Here is a 21,947-nt window from a genome sequence, read left to right as displayed (position 1 = left end):
GCGTGGGATGTCAGCAGGTCACCTTACCTGTCATAGACACCTGCCCAGGCCACACAAGTGCTCTGTCTTAGGTTGATGACCACCCCCCAAGCATTACCGGACTCTGAATACTCATTATCATATAGACTCAACCACGTGAGCTGTAGAGTAACTGCTGCCAAAGATCTCAAAGTGGCACTGGGCTTGTGTAGCATGAATGTTAAAGAGTCTTATTAATAAAATCAAACCCAGGGCCAGTTGTTGGGGTGAAATGCTGGATGGTCAGAGAGACAGAACAAGCCACAGCTATCTCACCTTGCCAATTCCTCAGCTGGTCCTGTTTCCTCAGACTGGTGGCCTCTGAGTCCTCATCCAGAATGAATCTCGGCTGAACTGTGTTGCTTCAAAGCCTGAAAGCTTAACCAGCCAAAATGCTTAACCAGGCAAATGCTTCTAGTTTCTGGTCCTCACGCCTTATAAACCTTTCTGCTTTCTACCACTCCCTGGGATTAAAGGCTGCTTTTTGGGATTAAAGGTGTGAGTCACCATGCCTGGCTGTTTCCAATGCGGCCTTGAACTCACAGAGATCCAGAGGGATTTCTGTCTCTGGAATGCTAGGATTAAAGGCGTGTGCTAACATTTTCTCTAACCCCAGATAAGTTTATTAAGGTACACAATATTTTGGGGAACACAATACCACCACAGGCTTGCAATCTGTGCGACACAGAAAAGACCAACAGAAGTCCTAACCCACCCATAGCCAGGAGGCTAAAGGCAACTGAGCCATTCCCTTGTTAAACGAGCTTTACTGCAAATTGGAGTCCTTGTAAGGTGGTATCCCATAAGCAAGTGGAACTTGAGTTTAAATAATTTTTACAACTTTCAAAGCCAATTTAAATGTATAAATGTAGAATTAAATTTATCATGCCCAATAAAATAAAAGATTAACTGTGGTAGCTACTTTTGCTGCCAGGGTCTCCATTGTGCTAGCTGTAGAATCCAATTATGAAATAGCCATCCCAGAAATAGTAGCAGCAGTGGCCACCACTGCTATAACAGCAACAACAGCAACAGCAATGTCAGTCTATTTTGGAGCGTGTGAGAATCATCTGTGTCTAACTGTCACGGTCCACTGGCATGGACGCAGCTCCAGGAACACGAACCACCAAGGCCCATTATTTTTGATCCCAGCACTACTTAGGCTGGCAGGTCTACAAGAGAACAACTAAGAACCATAAAGAAAACAAAAACAAAAACAGCAAACAAGAAACAGAACTAATGGTCTCATTAATGGTTACATTCAGGCTCACAAATTTTAAGGTATCTTCAAGAAGGCTAGATGAATTTCAGGAAGTCAATAAATGTTGCACAGAGCCATTCCTGAAAAGTAGGTACTACACCAGCTTGAAGAGGGTTGCAAAATGTGAAAAGGCTTAGCTGGCATGTTACTGTTAACAAATGAAGGTCATTGACCTTCAGAATTATCCTTAATCTCCAAGGTGTGACACATTCTCAACATTTTTGAAAAAGGGTTACCATACATTACCTTCTGAAGAATCCAACCACATGGCTACAGTTCCTAGGCTTACAATAATGTTTGCCAAGGCTGGCCATATTGGGCTCTCAATCCCCATTGGCATCAGAAGGGGAGAGTTTTTTACGAAGGCCCAATAGGTCTCTGCCATGTTGGGATTCAGCAGCAGCCACAGGGCACACACAGCGTTCAGGAACCCAAAGAGGAACTTCATTGTCCTGCGGAAAGACACAAACAGATCCCGGGGACCACACCAACACCGGATCGGGTCCCCTCCAAGTGCCAGTAGAAAGATCCTTCCATCACACCAGAGGATGATTTGCAACAGGAGCCCTCCAGTGCTTATCTGCAGCAGATACTCCAGCAGAATCCACCGATAAAAAAATTTAAAATATATAAAACAAGGGAAAGAATAGAAAATGAAGAGGAGAGATGAGCCCCTAGCTCCTCCCTTTTTACTTTAGAAATATGTTTTTAAGGTATGATGGCAACATTCTACTATAGCCTGTCCTTGAGGGTTATAAGGAATACTGGTCTTATTAACAATAGAAAAGTCTTGGCAGAATTTTGAAAATCCTGTACTGCTGTAGGCGGGACCATTATCAGTTTTTATGCATTTTGGCACTCCCATGTAAGCAAGAGCATGAAGACAATGATTCTTTACATTCTTAACCTTTTCCCCTGAATGGGCAGAAGCAAAAATTAGAGAAGAATATGTATCAATAGACACATGGACATATTGTAATTTTCCAAAGGAAGGCATGTGTGTGACGTCCATCTGCCACACATGATTAGGTAAAAGTCCTCGGGGATTAACTCCCAAATGAGGAACAGATAAAAATTCAACACAAATAGGACATGATTTAACTATTTGGGTGGCTTGTTCCCGGGTTATGCCTGTATGATGATGAAGAGATCCAGCATTAAGATGATAACGTTGATGCAACTGAGTAGCCTTATCAAAGGCAGAACAAACTAATGTGACAGCCATATGAGTAATGGCATCAGCCCTCTGATTACCTGTGGGAGCCCGTTCTCGGGTTCCTCGTGGGTTTACCCAGCAGGTCCGCATAGATGATGATTAGACCATGGGCCTAAGTGCAGGTGTCTGGGATGGTCTGCACTTGACTGTGCTGGGGGAAGAGGTCTTTTGCTCCACCCCTTGGCGTCTCTATAAAAACCCTGGGGCAGAGACAGTCGGGGCCTGTTGGAATAGGTTCCAGGCCCTCTCGAGGCTATCCTTTATTTTCTGTTTATCTCCGTGATATTCTCCACAATAAATCCTTCTATCTAATATTTCCTGCTGCTCGCACTCAAGAAAACTCTGGGGAACTGTGGGGGTGGTTGGGTAAACGCCCCACAATTACCTTCACTTAGAGGTCCAGGCAATTGAGTGTGAGCTCTAATATGGCCCACACAAAGGTTATGTGAGCGGGACCGTATAAGTCCTTGCACTTGCAATAAATATTCATGAATGGGAGAAATGGATGGTATGTAGGATGTGGTCTCCAAAGGCATAATGGCATGTGCCACATATTGACTATCAGTATAAATATTTACATTCTCATCAGAAAACATCTGTAAAGCAAGCAACAGCATCTATACCTCTGCCATCTGGGCAGAAGTGCCCTGGACTTTTATTTTCTTTACTATGTTACCAGAAACCACCACAGCAAAACCACGTGAAGTGCCATCAGTAAATACCACACAGGCCTGAGGAATAGGAGTCATCTGTACTATCTTGGGAAATATAACAGGATGCAATTTAAAAAATTGACACACATCATTGGAGGGGTAGTGAGTATCAAACCGACTCTGCATGGAGCATGTCAATATGGTCCAATCATTATCATTAGCTTGCAACCATGCTATTTGAGACTGGGTGTATGGGGTCACCACAATATCTGGCTCCTTAAAAAGGAGTTTGAACACTTGATCTTGATTCCCTTAAATATAATCTGAGCAACAGCCTGTGGATAAGGAGTAATGGTTTTTGCTGGAGAAGCTGGGGAATGTACCCATAGAATAGGACCTGTTTGCCAAAACACTCCAGTAGGTGAATGAGTAAAACAAAATATCAAATACAATAAAGGAGAAGAAAGATCTATATACCGCATGTGAGCCTGTTCCAGGGCCTCTTGCATTCGTTGTAGGACTATACATCCTTCAGCTGTTAATTTATGGGGAGATAAAGGGTCAGGGTTGCCCTTTAAGACATCATACAAAGGGTGAAGCTGACCTGTTGGAATTTTTAAAGTGGACCAAAGCCACTGAATATCCCCCAGAAAGGTTTGGAAATCATTAAGTGTGAGTAGCTGATCCATACGCAGAGTAATCTTTTGTGGATGTATGCCTGTGCGTAACAATTAATGACCTAAATAATGATAGGGAAAAGATGCCTGTACCTTTTCTGGGGATATTTGTAAATTAGCCAGGCTAAGAACCTCTTGTAATTTAGAAAAGGCATCAAAAACAAATATTTTATCTTTAGCAGCCATTAATATATCATCCATGTAGTGCATTATATAAACATCTGGAAAAGCTTTTTGAACTGGAGCTAGGGCCAAAGACACATAAATGACATATAGTAGGGCTATTGGCCATTCCTTGAGGCATTACCACCCACTGATATCTCTGATAAGGTTCTCTAAGATTTTCTGAGGAACACTAAAAGCAAAGCTAGGACTGTCCTCGGAATGCAAAGGAATGGTGAAGAAACAATCCCTCAAGTCAACCACAATTAAGTGCCAATGTTTAGGAATTGCCACAGGGGCAGGCAATCCAGGTTGTGTTGCTCCCATGAGAAGCATGGTTTTATTTACAGCTCTAAGATCCTGTAATAGCCTCCATTTTCCTGACTTTTTTTTAATAACAAATATAGGTGAGTTCCAAGGTGAAGTGGAAGGAATGATATGTCCAGCATCTAACTGTTCCTTAACTAATGTGTTCGCAGCCTCCAATTTTTATTAAGGGGCCACTGTTCCACCCATACAGGATCATCACTTTTCCAAGTGATTTTTATTGGTTGTGTAATCAAAGGCTGCTGCATAGTGACCCCTATGGAAAAGACCCTAGTCCTCTAGTATCCCCAGGACCTCTGGTGACACAGTTTTTGTCTGCCACAGGGAGTGGGTCTCCTTGAAACATTTTCCCTAAGCCTCTGCCCGGGCAGTAGCCATGACTTTTCAGCATCTGATGTACAGGCTGTGTAGTAAGAACTGCTCCCATACCATCTAACACATCCCGTCCCCACAAGTTCACTGGAATGTCAGGTAGCACAAAGCGTTTAAAAGTTCCTGCATGACCTTCCTCATCCTTCCAATTTAAAAGTAGCCTGCTCTGTAATGGCATCTGAGCTGTGCCAATATCTTGTAGGTTAGAGGTGGAAATTTTAAGGGGCCAATTGGGATCTCAGGATTCTTGTGAAATTATAGATATATCCAGCACCAGAATCCAATAATCTTCCAATCTCAATCCCATATAATTTTGTTTTTAATTTAGACTGCTTATTATTGATAACTGTTTGTCAAAACACCTTTTTCCCTGTACTTTTAAAGCCTCTAGTTCTACATATAGGCACCATTTTGCATTTAAAATATGAAAGCAATAATAATTGAGCAATTCTATCACCAGCTTCTGTTTCTATGGTCCTTTTTACATATGCCAATTATAAAAGTATTAAATACAATCTCTATAGGATTTGAAGAGGTAACTTTAGGTAATACTCTGGAGTATTTTTATAAAATCTTAAAAAGAGGATCCTTTTTTTATAAATTTCAAGTGACACATTAATGCAAATAGCCAATTATTAACAATGTGGACCAAACAATTAACCTGTATTTTATTTACTGGAAAAATAATTTTGTAACCTCTTTATCAGTAAGAGATTATTATTTATGGGTTTATCTTAGCAACATTATTTAATAAGCTAACAACCCAATCCATTTCAGGTGTTATATTTCTATAGAATTAAACCAAGAATTTCTAGAAAACAACTTAAATTGCAGAACCAAATTTTCAGTAATGATCAACAGACAAGAGCACACCTAATATATAGTTCAAAATTATGAATCCTGTTCCTTTAGTTTATCTACCATGAGAATCAAATATTCATCCAAACATTTATTAAGACAATCAAAAGAACAAAACATCCTTTATTCACATAGCATTTGTTAGTTTTTCGGCTGCGTTGTGTGCTTACCCTGCAAGGAAATGCCACGAAACACGACAAAATCCGCTAACAAGAGTTTTATTAAAGGGACAGAGAGTGAGCAGGCCTGTGGGAAACACGTGTGTAGAGAGGAAGAAGGAACCGGGAACATGGCGCCTGATTTTAAAGGCTGGGTGTGGACAGATCAGCGTCACTACTACACACAAGCGCGTAGATCACATGGCCACGTTGCACGCTTATGTGGCTAGTGGGACGTCATGGATCTTGGTCCCGCGAGATGCCCTGACCCAGAAATGGCTATCTGGACCTGGACCTAGCTAGGCGGAAGTATCTGCCAGGCATATGCAGACACGCCTGACCTTGGGGGCTTGTTGTAAATCTTTTATTCCTGACTCTTTCTTTTTTTTTAAAAAGAAAAAATTGTGGTTGACTGGGTATGGGGGTGACGTTTCTCTCAAAGACTGCTTCCAGCTGAATAGTGGGCGTTGGTTGGCTCTTGGGGAGCAGGGGGATGAGAGGGTATCTTGTGAAGTCCTGGGATGGTGGTGGGCAGGTCCTGGAATGAAGTTCTGCCGTCCCCTCGTTCTGCGGCTGTCCATCCGTGCTGTGGCTGGGAACCTTCTGTTTGACAAGATACTGTTGACATAGAAAAGGCTTAGAGAGAAAGAATCATTATTTTATTTTGGAGTTGGCATTTGTCTGAGGTAGATCTGGCCTGTCCAGATAGAGACATGTGATATTTACCTGAGGTAGATCTGGACTTAGTACTTTGTTTGATCTCTATCTGAGACAAGCCTTATTAGAGGTAGTTTATTTAAGGCACCTGTTTCCCTTATTAGGTTAGCATTTAGGAAACGCAGGTGATCAGGTGCTGAGTATTGAACAATGATAGATTATTGCATTACATTATTCCTTACCGCCTGGATATTTTTGATGGTCCTTTTTGCCTCCGGCTCTGTGTGGCCCTGGTTGGGAAATGAAGGGGTGATACCTTATTCCTCTGGAATTGGTGACAAGGCAGTGGATCCTGGTGTCCTCTGGAGCTTGAGAGTGAGAAGCCCTGTTTGTTTCACTGTATATGAAGAGAGATTTTTCTGGGATGGAGGTGAGATAAAAGGTTTTAGATGAGACAGGTGGACCCAGTGAGGAAAGCCTTCGAGTTTAGCAGCTGTAGGAGTCACAAGAATTACCTTGAAGGGTCCCTGCCACTTAGGGGAAAGGGGTGAAGGGCGCTGGCATGGAGGGAAAAGGACCTGATCCCCAATCTGTATTGGAGGTGGACAATTATTGTCACACGGCTGAGGTAATGAACAGTCTGCGTAGCTCCATAGAATAGACCTTAGGTGACATAAAAGAGGAGTTAACAGGCTATCTGGAATAGTTGGAGGTTTGGATAAAAGACCTGGTGTTAGAACTGGCCTTCCATACATTAGTTCAAACGGAGAAATTGAAAGAGGCTTTTTAGGAAGAGCCCTGAGCCTGAGGAGAGCTAGAGGCAATGATCTTACCCAGTCGAGATGAAGTTCCTGTGACATCTTAGTAAGAATAGTTTTTAAAGACCGGTTGGTACGCTCCACCTTACCTGAGGATTGAGGACGGTATGGGATATGGAAATTCCAGGGAATATTTAACGCCTTAGCTAGTGTCTGAGAAATCTGAGAAGTAAATTCTGGGCCATTGTCAGACTGGAGAGAAGCAGGGACTCCAAACCGAGGAATAATTTCTCGGAGAAGGAGGTCTGCAACTGTCTGAGCCCGCTTATTAGAAACCGGATATGCCTCCACCCAATTTGAAAATGAGTCCACCATCACGAGGAGATACTTAACTTTCCTGACGGTGGGCATATGGGTAAAATCGAGCTGCCAGTCACTCCCTGGAAGGGAACCTCTAGCCTGGTGGGTGGGAAAAGGCTGACTCCTGTACTTGGTATTGGGATCTGTTTTTTGGCAGATCTCACAAGAAGCAGTAATAGTTCTTAAGAACTGTAAATCCTCAGAGGTGGGCTGCAGGTGAGCTTTTACGAATTGAGACAGAGCAAGATTATTAGGATGAAAGAGCTGGTGTAGATAGGACAGAATTTGTCTAGTGTCTGGAGTTCCCTGTGAGGGTGTAGGCTGTACTGTATGGATTCCCTGTGGTGGGTGAGGTGAGACTTGGCCCTGGAGGGCCGCTGTCCTGGCTGCCTGGTCAGCCCGGTTGTTTCCCCTAGAGATGATGGAGCTATCCGTCTGATGAGACTGGCAGTGGACAATTCCTATAGCTCTGGGGAGGTGGGAAGCCTCCAGCATGGCCATTATTTGGCCTGAGTTAGATATGGATCCCCCTTTTGTTGTGAGAAGGCCACGCTCCCTCCAAATAGCAGCGTGGGACAGGAGAATATGAAAAGCATATTTGGAGTCTGTGTAAACATTTAAAGATTGTCCCTGTGCCAATTGGAAGGCACGAGTGAGAGCTATCAGCTCAGCCTGTTGGTTGGTGGTGTGTGTGGGTAATGCCTGTGCCTCTACTATCTCAGTATCTGACACTATGGCATAACCCGCTTTACGGGTCCCTTCATATAAGAAGGAGCTGCCATCTGTGTACCAAGTATAAGTAGCCTGAGGCAATGTGCCCTCCTGTATGTGTGAAGGGTGAGGTAGCAGCTCTTCTAAAGTTTCAGTGCAGGAATGAGAAGGAGAATAGTCAGCGTTAGGTTGAGGAAGGAGGCTTGAAATATTGAGAGGTGGACAGGTCCGGAAAGTAAGCGTCGCATCCTCTAGTAATGCCACCTGGAGAGAAAGAACTCGGGAAGGAGGTAAAGTTTGTAAGCCTTTATAAGTTAAAAGATGGGACAGATTATGGTGAGAGAAAACAGTAATAGATGACCCAAAACTTAACTTCTTTGATTCCCGAATAAGGAGCTCTGCAGCTGCTAAGGCACGGATGCAAGGTGCCCAGCCCTGACTGGTAAGGTCTAGCTTCTTTGACAGATAGGCTACAGGTGCAAAGGAGGGTCCCAGCTGATGCCCTAGAGTTCCCAGGGCAAATCCCTCTTTCTCTGCTACATAGAGGGAAAAGGGACGGGTTAAGTCTGGGAGATGGAGCGCTGGGGCCTGAAGAAGAGCCTGCTGGAGCCTTTGGAAAGGTTTAGTGACAGGATGAAGGAGGGGCTCGTGCGGTGAGCCCTGAGCTGCCTCGTATAAGGGGCGAGCAAGGGGAGAAAAAGATGGAACCCAGGACCGTACAAAGCCAGCTATTCCTAGGAAAGACAGAATCTCCTGTTTAGTAGAAGGGACTGTGAGGGACTGGATTAGATGCTTCCTGTCTACAGTAATAGCCTTGTGAGTTGGAGTAATGGATAGACCTAAATAGGTGACCTGGGGAGTTGACAGCTGAACTTTAGAAGGAGATACCCTGTAACCCCGGCTGGATAAGAAATTTAGGAGAGCAGAGGTGTTAGCTTGGCTAACCTGTAAGGATGGGCTACAGAGTAAAATATCATCTACATACTGTATTAGTTTAGAGCCAGGGAGAGACAGAGAAAGCAGGTCAGAGGCCAGAGCCTGACCAAACAGGTGTGGACTGTCTCTGAATCCCTGTGGCAGAACAGTCCAGGTCAGCTGTGTGGACCGGTGGGTGTCAGGGTCAGTCCAGGTAAAAGCAAAGATATTTTGAGACTGAGGACTGAGAGGGATAGAAAAGAAGGCGTCTTTGAGATCTAGAACTGAGAAGTGAGAGGTTCCTGAAGGGATAGTGGACAGGAGAGTATACGGGTTAGGCACTACAGGATGGAGAGGGACCACTGCAGAGTTAATGAGCCGGAGGTCTTGAACCAGGAGGTAGGTTCCATTAGACTTTTTAAATGCAAGAATGAGAGTGTTAAAAGGTGAAGAGGTTGGGCGGAGCAGCTTTTTCCTGAGAAGGTCAGAAATGATAGGCTTAAGTCCTCTCAGGCTCTGGAGTGAGAGAGGGTACTGAGCTTGGGTGATATACCTTGCAGGATCTTGTAGCTGGATAATAACAGGCTGATGGTGTCTAGCAATAGAAGGGTTCTGGGTATCCCAGACTTTGGGGTCTACCTGAGAAGCTGGTAGGGGAAAAGAATTGTTAGAGTCAGAAGAGTGAATGGCTAGAAGTAAAAGTAAAGGAGCTGCTGGCGCGTCTGGGATGGAGCGAATGTGTGGAGCGAAAGAAATGGACGCTCCTACCTTAGCTAGAAGATCCCTCCCCATTAAAGGTACAGGGCAGCTTGGCACCACTAAGAACGTGTGTGTGAGAGGGATGCCTCTGAAAATGCAATTGAGTGGTGGTGTCTGATGAGGTAGATAAGGCTGTCCCCCAACCCCGACAATAGGGAGACGAGCAGGAGAGGTGGGCCCCCAAAACTCTCTCAGGACAGAGTAGGTAGCTCCGGTGTCCAAAAGGAACGAGATGGGGCGCCCATTGACCTTTATAGTTACCCTAGGTTCCCTGTGTGAGATGGGAGTGGCCGGGGCGGAAACCGGGCAGTGTCAGTCCTCGCTGTAAGCCAAGCCTACAAAGTCAGCTGAAGGGTGGTCTTCATCTGGCGTGCCTATGTCACTTGGGACGTTAGGACAGTCAGCTGACCAGTGACCCTTTTGGTAACAGTTTGGACAAGGCTTTGTTGGTGCCCTTCGTGGGCCGGCGGTGCAAGCCTGGGCCCAATGGCCTTCTCTCCCACACTTGAAACAGGGACCAGACGGCTTTCGGGGAGCCGGTCGGACAGTGCTTGCCAGCATCTGGCAGCTCCTTTTATGGGCTTTTTCATCTCTCCCATGGTACACCTTAAATGCTATCGCCAGCATATCTGCCTGTGGAGTTAGAGGGCCGTTCTCCAAACGTTTAAGTTTATCCCTAATGTCGGGGAAGCTCTGTGAGACAAAGTGGGTCATTAGCAGCTGCCTGCCCTCAGGGCTCTCTGGGTCTAAGCTAGTGAACTGAAGTAGAGCCTTGGTGAGCCGCTCTAGAAAATGAGACGGATTTTCGTCTTTATCTTGAATAACCATTTTTAGTTTTTCATAGTTTACTGGTTTTAGGGCAGCCTTATGGAGACCTGTCAGGAGACAGGTAATAAACCTATCTCTGGCTAGACAGCCACCCTGGGTGTTATAATCCCAGTGTGGCTCTCGGTCAGGAACCGCCTCAGCTCCTGGCGGGTGTGAGAGGTTAGTTTGATGAATTTCGTCTGCATGAATCCTAGCCTGCTCCCAAACCCGCCTGCGCTCCTCAGGAAGTAAGTTATTAGAAAGTATCATGAATATATCATGAAAGGTTAGACTATAAGATTGAGTTATATATTGAAACTGTTTAATAAAGGCAGCAGAATTAGAAGTATAAGAACCCAGCTTACTTTCTATCTGAGAGAGTTCTGCTAGAGAGAATGGAACATGAACTTTAATCAGTCCATCCACACCAGCCACCTCTTGCAAAGGGAGAACAGTGGAAGGTTTTGGATGGCTGGTATCCGGCAATTTAGCAGCCCGAGAGCGGGTGGTAGGAGGAGTGAAGTTTGGAGCTAGGGCAGGGCCTTTGGAACCGGCCGCTGCCGAGGAAGGAGCAGCTTTAGAAGAAGAATCCGGGAGGGGAGCAGAAGGAACAGTTGTTCTAGGAGTTGGAGCTGGAGGTCGAATAGGTGGAGGTTCATTAGCAGGATCTAGAGTCAGAGATTCCGGAGTCAGAGAATCCTCCAGTTCAGGCATAGCCAGGAGCATATGAGCAGGAGAGAAGGAATCCAGAAGAGACGGTTTAGCACTGAGAAAGAAAAATGCTATAATGTAGGGCAACTCTTTCCATCTGCCTGAGCGCTGACAGTAATTAGATAACTCCCGTAAAATATCGGGATCTAAGGAGCCGCTCGGCGGCCATTTTTTGTTGTTTTCTAAAGAATACTTTGGCCATTTTTTAGAACATAAACGAGTTAACTTAGGAATCTTTATGTAAGGCATTAAACTGAGAGGTTTTAAAGCTTCAACAAGACAGCCTAACGGAGAGGAAGGACTAACAGGGTTGGAAGCCTTGTTTCCCATGTCTGCAGCGGAGAGGCAGAAAAAAATAAAAAAGAAAAAAAACAAACGTGATCCGGAGCCAAGGCCCCAGGCGTCCCCAAGGCCAAGGACGGATACCGGGCACAAGCTGTTCCTTAGCTCGTCAGCCACAGAAACAGGGGCCCTCGCCACATGAGGAAAGGATTCCCCGGGACAGCGTCTGCCGCTTCGTCAAGTCGGATGAACGCGTCGGCCCCACGTGGCCCCCAGGACGCACCCAACGGCGGTGGTCCCAACGCGAGAAATATCTCAGGCTGCAGACGTGGGAGAGGGCTAGAAATCTGAGGCCTGCGATAGGGGCCGACCGTAGCCAATGAAGACCGTGGCCGGGGGTTCCCCCGTCTCAAGAATACTGGTGAGGCGCCGGACGATCAACGGTCGGTCTCACAGATTCAGGAAACCGTTTACGCTGGCCGAAAATGGGGGGACTCACCAATCGGAGAAAGCGGTGTTGCATGGAATTTTTGTGGTCAGGCGAAATGGAGAGCGGTCTGTCGCGTAGGGAGCAGAGTGTTGCAGTCCCCGGTTACGGGTTTCCAGGCGCCAGGCGCCGGGCGTCCGGAAGCGCCCGCTGGGTTTCGGCACCAAAAATGTTAGTTTTTTGGCTGCGTTGTGTGCTTACCCTGCAAGGAAATTCCACGAAACACGACAAAATCCGCTAACAAGAGTTTTATTAAAGGGACAGAGAGTGAGCAGGCCTGTGGGAAACACGTGTGTAGAGAGGAAGAAGAAACCGGGAACATGGCGCCTGATTTTAAAGGCTGGGCGTGGACAGATCAGCGTCACTACTACACGCAAGCGCGTAGATCACATGGCCACGTTGCGCGCTTACGTGGCTAGTGGGACGTCATGGATCTTGGTCCCGCGAGATGCCCTGACCCAGAAATGGCTATCTGGACCTGGACCTAGCTAGGCGGAAGTATCCGCCAGGCATATGCAGACACGCCTGACCTTGGGGGCTTGTTGTAAATCTTTCAGCATTGACTTAGCATTCTATGTCCTGACCGAAACCATTTTTCACCAGAAGTTGGGCCCGTTTAAACTTTTAGGGTTAGTCCCTCTCCCGGACTCAGCTCCCTTGGTCTGTTCCGTTGGCCTTGCAGCTCTGCCTCCTGCCTGTGCATACCTGCCCACCCGCTGCTCCGGGCTATCTCTTTGACCACAGCCATGCTGGATACGCAACACACACACACACACACACACACACAGGCACGCGCGCGCGCGCATTCCTGTTTAAACTTTTAACAATAGGTCTTCTGTTCACTTGGAGCGAGCTGAGGCTGTGGCTTAGCTTTGGCTCTGCCCAGTGCTCAGGCTCTAGTGCTGGTGCCTGGGCTCTAGTGCTGGTGCCCGCCCGGGCCGCACTCCATCACAGTTCCACCTCCCACTGGTGCATACCTGTCTGCCCGCCGCTCCGGCCTATCTCATGCATGCCTTTGTCCGCCGCTGTCGCCGCTGGGGCATGCCCCCCACACACAAACTCACATTTAAACTTCCTACTCCCATGAGGGACTACCTAATGAGTTATTCCCACCATGAGGGAAAAACAGAAAAACATTTCCCATGAAGGGATCCTAAATATTGAATTATTCCCACTTCGAGGGAAAAATAAAAAACGTTTGAACCCAAATAAGCAAACAGACAGCAAAACTTCTAACCTCTGGGCTCGCTTGCTGTTCAGACAGCAGCAATGAGGCCTACCTGCCGATTCTTTGTAATTCAGATGCTGCACTGCAGAAAGAGCTCAGAGTTTCAGCTATCCTGAAAATTCTACAACTGGAAAAAGTCTTTTCTTCCTCCATTACCACTGGGAAGAGGCTTCTCTCTTTTGTTCATCCTTTCTCTACAGGGCCCCAATCTTTAGGCCTAGTTTCAAAATTTTTCCCCTTTTTACCGGGAAAATCCTTTTTCTTTGATTAAAATTTTCTCCCTTTTCTAACGAGAAATTTCCTTTCCTTCCCTCTTCTCTTTTGGGAAGATTTCCTTTTTTATTTAAAATCTTTAGCTGTCTTGCCCTTTCTTAACTTCGGTGGTGCCCTATTTGCAAAAAAGACAATTCACTCATACCTTTTCTTTTTTCTTTAAAATGCTGGCCAGCCTTCTAAGAGTGTCCATCAGCTTGTTCCTTCTTTCTTGGATCTTGGTAGTGTCTTGGTAGAATCTCAGTAGGACCTCCATTTGTAACGGCAACACCCGCATTACTGATACACATTCACCTGGTCCAAGCGAGGGGCTGCTGATTAAAAAATAAGGGACAAGAGACAGCGAATCATTCGCCACAGCTGAATGCCGAATGCCAGCTGAATGTCATTTATTGAAAGAGGGAGGAAACCTTAAATACAGGCTTACAGCACAATGGCGGATCCCCGGAGCTACATTTTTGCATCTAAGCTGTTTACACCAAATGCAGGATACAGGAACAAAGAACCTCCAATTGATCAGTTAGGTGAGAAGGAAACCAGCAGGGAATCTGAATAGGGAGGACATCTGGTCAAGGTCGGCAAGCAAGGCAGCCGCCACTCACAGTGGGGGACCAGGGCCCACACTTAACAGTCTTTTACTTATCAAATAGTTGTCACCTGGTTTCATATTGCCCATCTGACAGAACTATGCTTTTCTCAAGAAAACTGGAACTTTATGGCACAGCAGGCCTTAAGGTTGGTTGTGACTCTGAATGCCGCCTTTAGCATCCTGTTCTTTGATATGGGGGTGGGTCTAGTGGCTAGTTGTAAATCAGGGGCGGCTTCTTTGTAATGGTTTGAAGCCAAATGTTTGGACAATCCTGGTGAACAAATGTGTATCCTAGCATTCTAATCTCTAACAGGGCTGGTTAGCATATACTTATCTTTTGGGTGTTTTAGACGTAGTCTTCCCTCAGCTGAATTCTACTTTGTGAGACTTACAATCTCCTAAGCATTGGTAAATTTTTTAAATCACCAATTCTACTCTTCTACATGGTGGCGTATTAGTGGAATGCTACACAACACTTGAGATGCCCTTTACAACCTCCACAAAATTAACTATAAATGGATCTTACACATAAAGATTAAATGCAAAGTGCTGAACATCTAGAAGATACTGGAGAAACTAGACCTCTCCAAGTTTCACAACCTGCTTTCCATGGATGCACCAAAAGCATGTTTAAGTTGACTACAAAAACGTTTCTACACAGAGCTCCCTGCTCCCAGTGCTCTGAGTAGATTCAGCCCACACAGGAAAATTACTCAGAGGCCTGCCCCTGGGTCCAGGGAGTTGCAAAGACCACATGGGACCTCACAGGACAGGGAATCTGGCTGCAAGTTCCCACCCAGATCTGGGGAGGACCCACCACACTGGCTGCTGCACCTCACCATCTGCTCCTACCCATCTGGGGACAGCAGTCCCTCACTTACCATGTTGTGGTTTCCCAGCTCATCCAAGCTCCTTGCAGCAGCAATGGCAGAACAGCACACAAAACCACTGGTGCCAGCTCCTCTTCAAAGCCAAGCCTGAATTTGGGCGCCCAGAGGAGCCCTGCACCACTTCTGACTGGTAGGTTGCCTAGAGGCCCTGATTGGCTAGTGAGGCCTGAGTGACAAGAGCACCTCCCATAGGGTTACAGTGTGCTTAAAGACAATGGTTCTTGACCCTGCCTTCCACCACAGACAGAGACATTTTCTAGATCAGCAGAGATATGCATTTCAATAGCCCTTGTCTCTTCCTCCAACAGCAGACCCTGCTATCTTCCTGCACTCCATAGACACTTCCCTTTTTCCTCCAGGATACAATGTGGCTAGTTAGCTTGCACAGCCCACGATACTATACTATGATACCCTGTCGCATAGGTGGAAGGGTACCCAGAATACTAACAATTAAAAGGAGATTTAAGGACACAAAAGGAGATCTTTGTTCTGTGGTTTCATACTGAGATCAGATGAACTGGAGGGACTTCAGACAACCAGGAATGAAAAGCAGGAACCAGATCTCAAACAAGATAATAGGTCTTTCTCCAATCAGAAGGCTAGATGATGCCTCCATTGCTTTAGGAGTTTTATTCCTGAAATTCAGAGCAAATTCTTGGCAAATGAATAATAACAAAAAGAGTAGGCTTCACAGAAAGTTGAATACTTAGAGAATAATGAAGCTCGGAAAATGTCTTTATGAGCACTACTGTTAGCCAGCACATCTTCCTCGGTGGGCAGGTGGAGAAAAATAAATAAATAAATAAATAAATAAATAAATAAACAAATAATAAAATAGCTGCATTATTTAAGATTCTCTACATGAATAGGACTGGTAGAATAAATCTCTCCATGTATGTAGAAAGTGGATTTATTAGAATGTCTCACAAACTGTGGTACAGGTAACCCAACAATGGCTGCCTACCAATGGAATGTGAAGAATCCAATAGTTGTTCATTCCATGAGACTGGATGTCTCAGCTGGTCTTCAGGATACACCAGAATTTCAAAAAAGTGGGTTCTAATGCTAGCAAAGGAATGAACTTGATAATCAGAGTTAGGACAAGCAGGCAAAAAGAGAGAACTTCCTTCTTCAATATCCTTTATATATGTCAGCTGCTACCAGAAGGTACAATCCAGATTAAAGGTGGATCTTATTCTTTGTTTGATTGTTTGTTTGTTTATTTTGGTGTTTTGGAGACAGGGTTTATCTGTGTAGCCCTGGAACTCATTTTGCAGACCAGATTGGCCTCAAACTCAAAAATTATGACTGCCTCTGCTTCCTAAAAACTGGGATTAATGGTGTGCACTGCCACCAAGCAGCTAAAGTTGGATCATATCACCTAAAATGATCCAGATTAAAGATGGGTCTTTAACTTCAAAACCTTTAAGAAAGATCATTCACAGGTGTATCTAACTCTTTGGGTTTTAGTTAAGTCCAGATGTAGTCAGTTTGATTACCAAGAATAGCCATCACAACAGCCAAGATTGAAGAAATGAAAAAGATTTCTTACCTGCAGGAGGCAAGGAGAGCATGAGAATTATTTCCAAAACAATGCTTTTCCTAAACAAAGGAAGCATATGGATTTTACTTAGGGAGTTTAGACACGTTTACATAGAGTTCTGCCTATTCCCAAGCATGCTCAGTTAACAAATACACTTCTGAACATGATTACAATGTAAAAGTAGAGACATTTAGGGACTTTCTTACCTCAAAGTCATGTAAGAACATATATAAATTATAAAAATGATGGAAAAAAATGCCTCTGGTGTATTTATCTTGCACCACAAGGTCTTAGCTGAAAACCAAGTAAATGACACAGTAAAAGTAAATTGCTTTGGAGTCTATGTGACCTGTCAATCATGATGTTTAATCTAAAAGATAACTGTACCAATGGCACAATTCTCATAGATATAAAATATAGAGAACACAAATACAGAAAACTTCAAGGAAAAGTCACCTAAAGCACTGTATACTCTGCTTCTAGATAAATGGTTATAATAATCTCTATTAATCTCAGAACAAAGGTGCTTTTGCCTCTGAGCAGACTGGTTCAGCAGAAGGCCACAGCTGCTTTAATGCAAGACCAGAGGAACTCATTTTAACTAGCCCTGGCTTGCTGTCTGTCTCAGGGCTATGACATCATTGTAGAGAATTTCATTCTTTCATTTTTCTAACTTTTAAAAAATAACTTTAGTTATATGATATTTTGCTTGTATGTGTCTCTGCACAGTACCTACAGAGGCCAGAAGATGGGAGATGCCTGAGACTGGAGTTATATCAAATGGTTAGCTACCATGCAGGTTCTGGGAATGGAACCTGGGTCTTCTGTAAAATCACCCAGTGCTCTTAATTGCTAAGTCATCTATCTAGTCCTTTTTTATTTAAAATTTATTTCCATAAATTGTTAATTAAAAGACATTACATCACTTTCCACTTTTATCTCTTCATTCCATCCCTTCCCAAATCCCTTCCAACCTCTTCCTTGTTAAATATGGGTGAATAAGAACACTGAAATACATGAATACAACCTTCTGCACCCATTTTGGTTGGTTGTATATATATGGATAATGGGCTGACCACATTGTATTGGATAAACAACTAGGGAGCTCATCCCTGCTTGAGGCTAACTCTCTCAAATGGAGGCAAATTACACTTTTTAATGAGCATCAGCTGTCTGACCCTGACTAGGCTGCCATGGACAGGAAACATAATCAAGAATAGAAAACTTAGGGTGGAAAATACCTTAGCAGTTAAGAGCACTGAAAATTCTTTCAAATTATCCAGCTTCTATTCCCAGTACATATAGAAGCTCACTACTATCTATAACTCCAGTATCAGGGGTTCTAACACCATATCCTGGCCTTCCTGGCCACAATAAGAAGAGGAGATTTGAACAATAAAAATTATTTTTCAAACTGTGTGTGGTAGTGCATCCTTTTAGCACAAGCAATCTGAACACAGAGGCAGGAAGATCATTGTAAGTTTTAAACCCTCTGCTACACAGTCCACACACACACACACACACACACACACACACACACACACACACACACACACACACATGTTGGGGCCCAACTCTGGACAGCTGTGTCTTGAATTTTGTGTGACCTTCCTTACTTTATCAAACCTTGCAAAAACAGGTTCCTGGCCTAACCGCGGGCTGTACAACTTCCTGGAGTACGTGCTAATCAGCCAGCTGCAGGGGCCTGGGACCAAAGCGACCTCACCCTTCCTTAGGAATTTTCCATTCTTCTCTCCTTTTGCTTCCTCTGCTCCCCCTCCCTGCCTGAAGCCCTGCTTATAAGCCTCAATACCCAGTCAATAAACGAGACCTTAGCCGGGCGGTGGTGGCGCACGCCTTTAATCCCAGCACTCGGGAGGCAGAGCCAGGCGGATCTCTGTGAGTTCGAGGCCAGCCTGGACTACCAAGTGAGTTCCAGGAAAGGCGCAAAGCTACACAGAGAAACCCTGTCTCGAAAAACCAAAAAAAAAAAAAAAAAAAAAAAAAAAAAAAAAAAATAAACGAGACCTTGACGTGACTCAGACTGACTCTGTCTTCCCTTATGCGCCTGGTCTCCTTTCTCTCTCACCCCCATTGATCTTTCAGGAGGTGCCTCCTCAGGTCTCCCCAATAACCTGGCCCGCGGGATGGGTCACACACACACACACACACACACACACACACACACACACACACACACACCTAGAAAAGAAGATAACTTAAAACATACAAGAAAAGAAGCATTGGAGAATTGGGACAATATAATACCTCTTAAAGTCATTTCAAGTGTCTGCCACTGGTGCCCATTAGAATCATTTTCAAAAATAAACATGGCCAAGCATGTGAGCACATGCCATTAATTCCAGCCACTGGGAGAAACTGAACATTTGACAGTGGGCCACCATTTTATCATGCAACCTGAACTGCCCATCATGAGCTGTGTGTTATCAGATCCACCAAGTCATAAAGTAGGACATGCACAGCAGCAATCTATTATCAAATGGAAGTGGTATATAAGAGATCAGGCCCAAGCAGGTCCTGAAGGCACAAGCAAGATACATGAAGAAGATGCCCAAATGTCTATGGTTTCTACTTCTGTTACAATGCTTTCTGCTGCCAAGCATACACCTGTAGCCTCATGAGGTGTTCCCTATGATTGGTTGACTGAGGAAGATAAAGACTAAGGCCTGGTTTACTAATGGTTCTGTACATCATGCAGGCACCACACAGAAGTAGACACCTGCAGCATTACAACCCCATTCTGGGACAACCCTGAAAGATGCTGGTGAAGGGAAGTGAAGGGAGAGATACTGAAGAAGTTCAGGCAATACACATAGTCATACAGCTTGTTTGGAAGGAGAAATGGCTTACTGTGCAACTATTCACTGATTGATGGGCTGCTGCAATTGGATTGGCTGGATGGTCAGGGACTTGGAAAGAGCATGATTGGAAAATTGGTGAGAAAAGACATCTGGGGAAGAGAAGTATATGGATAGTTTTCTCCAAATGGGCTAAGGGTATGAAGATATTTGTATCCCATGGAAATGCTAACCAAAACCTGACTTCAGCTAAGGAGTAGTTCAGTAATCAAGCAGATAGACTGACTCTGTAGACAGTCAGTCTCCTTTCCCAGCCATTTATGTCATTGCCCAATGGGCCCATGAGCAATATGGCCATAATGGCAGAGATGGGGTCTGTGCATGGGCTCAACAACATGAACTTCCACTCACCATAGCTGACCTGGCTACTGCTGCTGCTGAGTGCCAGATCAGCCAACAGCAGAGATCAACACTTAGCCCTAGATATGACACCATTAGCCAGGGTGACAAGTCAGCAATCTAGTAGCAGGTTGACTACATTGGACCATTTCCTTCATGGTAAGGACAACTCTTTTTCCTTACTAGAGTAGATACTTACTCTGATTATGAATTTGCCTTTCCTACATATAATGCTTCTTCCAAAACCATCATCAATGGACTTATAGAATGTCTTATCCACCAATGTGATATTCCACACAGTATTGTTTCTGACCAGAGAACTCAATTCACAGCCAGAGAAGTACAACAGTGGCCCACAATCATGGAAGCTACTGGTCTTTCCATGTTCCCCAGCATCTTGAAGAAGCTGGCCTGATAGAGAGATGTAATGGACTTTGGTCTTTTGAAGACACAGTAACAGTACCAATTAGGTGGCAGCATCTTTAGGGCTGGGGCAAGGTTCTCCAGAAGGCAGTATATGCCCTGGATCACCATCTGATATATGGTATGGTTTCTCCTATAACCAGGATCTCCATGGGTCCAGGAATCAAAGAATGGTAAGAGAAATAGTTCCAGTCACTATCACCCTAGTAACCGACTAGGAAAGTTTTTGCTTCTTGTATTCACAACTCTAAGTTCTGCTGGCCTAGAAATTTTGGTTCCAGAGTAGAGAGTGCTTCTGTCAGGAGCCCAGCCACAACAAACATTCCATTGAACTGGAAAGTCAGACTTCCCCCTGGTCATTTTGGGCTTCAAATACCCTTAAACCAACAGACTAAGAAAGGAATAACACCATTAGAAAGGATGATATATTCAGATTACTATGGGGAAATTGGATTGCCTCTCTACAATGGAGGTAAGCAAGATGATATCTGGAGTGCAGGAGATCCTTTAGGGCATCTCTTGGTGCTATTATGCCCTGTGATTAAAGTTAATGGGAAACTACAACAATCTAATCCAAGAAGGATGACAAAGGGCACAGATGCATCAGGAATGGAGGTATGGGTCACTTCTCCAGGAAAAGACCCAAGACTTCTGAAGTGTTTGCAGAAGGTGGAAGATATACAGAATGCATAGTAGAGGAATGTAGTTCTAAATATCATCTAAGGCCACGTCACCAGTTACAGAAGTGAGGATTATAACTGACATGAGTGCTTCTATTGCATTTTCTTAATAATGTATTTGTACAGATATTCGTATGTTCTTTCCATTTTCTTATCATATGTTATAATATCAATTAAGAGAATATCAGTGGTTATCAGATGTAAGTTTGAAATACCAGAAAGATATCCCCCAAGAAGCATTACCACTATTCTAAATATATAATGCATTCACAATTGTAGGATAGTTACATTGTGTTTAGGAATAATTATGACATGGCTATTATTTTTCATTTGGAAATTAATCATGGCATAAGGTGATATAATTCTCTGCCAAGTTGACAAGGGGTGGATCGTGATGGCTATTTTTGGTTGTCAACTTGACTATATCTGGAATGTACTATAATTCAGAAATGGAGAGCACAGTTGCCCCCTGGATTTTAAGGCAAGAAGACAACATGCCTTTGATCCAGATCCTGAGGCTGAATGACATGCACCTTTAATCCAGACTTTCAGGCTGGAAGCCACACCTTTAATTTGTGTCACACCTTCTGCTAGCAGGACAATGGAAAAAGGCTGCTTTCCCTCATCTTGTCAGCACATTCATTCCTGAACAGACATTGAAGCCTACTTCTTTGGGATTCCAGCATATACAAAAAGACCAGCTGAGACACCCAGCCTCATGGGACTGAGCAACTACTAAATTCTTGGACTTTTCATTCACAGCTAGCCATTTTTGGATTGCAGTCTGTAAGTCATTCCAATAAATTCACACACACACACACACACACACACACACACACACACACACACACAGAGAGAGAGAGAGAGAGAGAGAGAGAGAGATTTATTCCATAAGATTTGTGACTCTAGAGAACCCTGACTAATACACTGGGATTTCCAGTCAATTAAATTTCT

General features: G+C 44.4%; 1 protein-coding gene across 13 annotated transcripts in view; it reads right to left on the bottom strand.

The window, feature by feature from the left end:
- Window positions 1–5,746: 5,746 nt before the first annotated feature.
- LOC128112311 (zinc finger protein 431-like) overlaps window positions 5,747–21,947 on the bottom strand; it is a 127,723-nt gene continuing 111,522 nt past the window's right edge. For 6 of the 13 annotated variants that reach the window (XM_052741361.1, XM_052741358.1, XM_052741360.1 and 3 more), the window contains 3 exons: window positions 16,682–16,731; window positions 13,796–13,964; window positions 5,747–12,351 (listed from right to left, as the gene is read on the bottom strand). In XM_052741361.1, the coding sequence (XP_052597321.1) occupies window positions 6,677–9,895 (3,219 nt within the window). In that variant the 5' untranslated portion in view covers window positions 9,896–12,351; window positions 13,796–13,964; window positions 16,682–16,731 and the 3' untranslated portion in view covers window positions 5,747–6,676. Of the gene's footprint in view, window positions 12,352–13,795; window positions 13,965–14,077; window positions 16,732–21,947 lie in introns of all 13 variants that reach the window. The other 7 variants (XM_052741355.1, XM_052741366.1, XM_052741365.1 and 4 more) reach the window with 5 other exon arrangements.

Source organism: Peromyscus californicus, unplaced genomic scaffold, assembly GCF_007827085.1.
Source record: "Peromyscus californicus insignis strain IS unplaced genomic scaffold, ASM782708v3 Scaffold_16__1_contigs__length_79575227, whole genome shotgun sequence".
Classification (NCBI taxonomy): domain Eukaryota; kingdom Metazoa; phylum Chordata; class Mammalia; order Rodentia; family Cricetidae; genus Peromyscus; species Peromyscus californicus.
The sequence above is the reverse complement of the archived record's forward strand: the minus strand, read 5'-3'. Positions and strand labels throughout refer to the sequence as shown.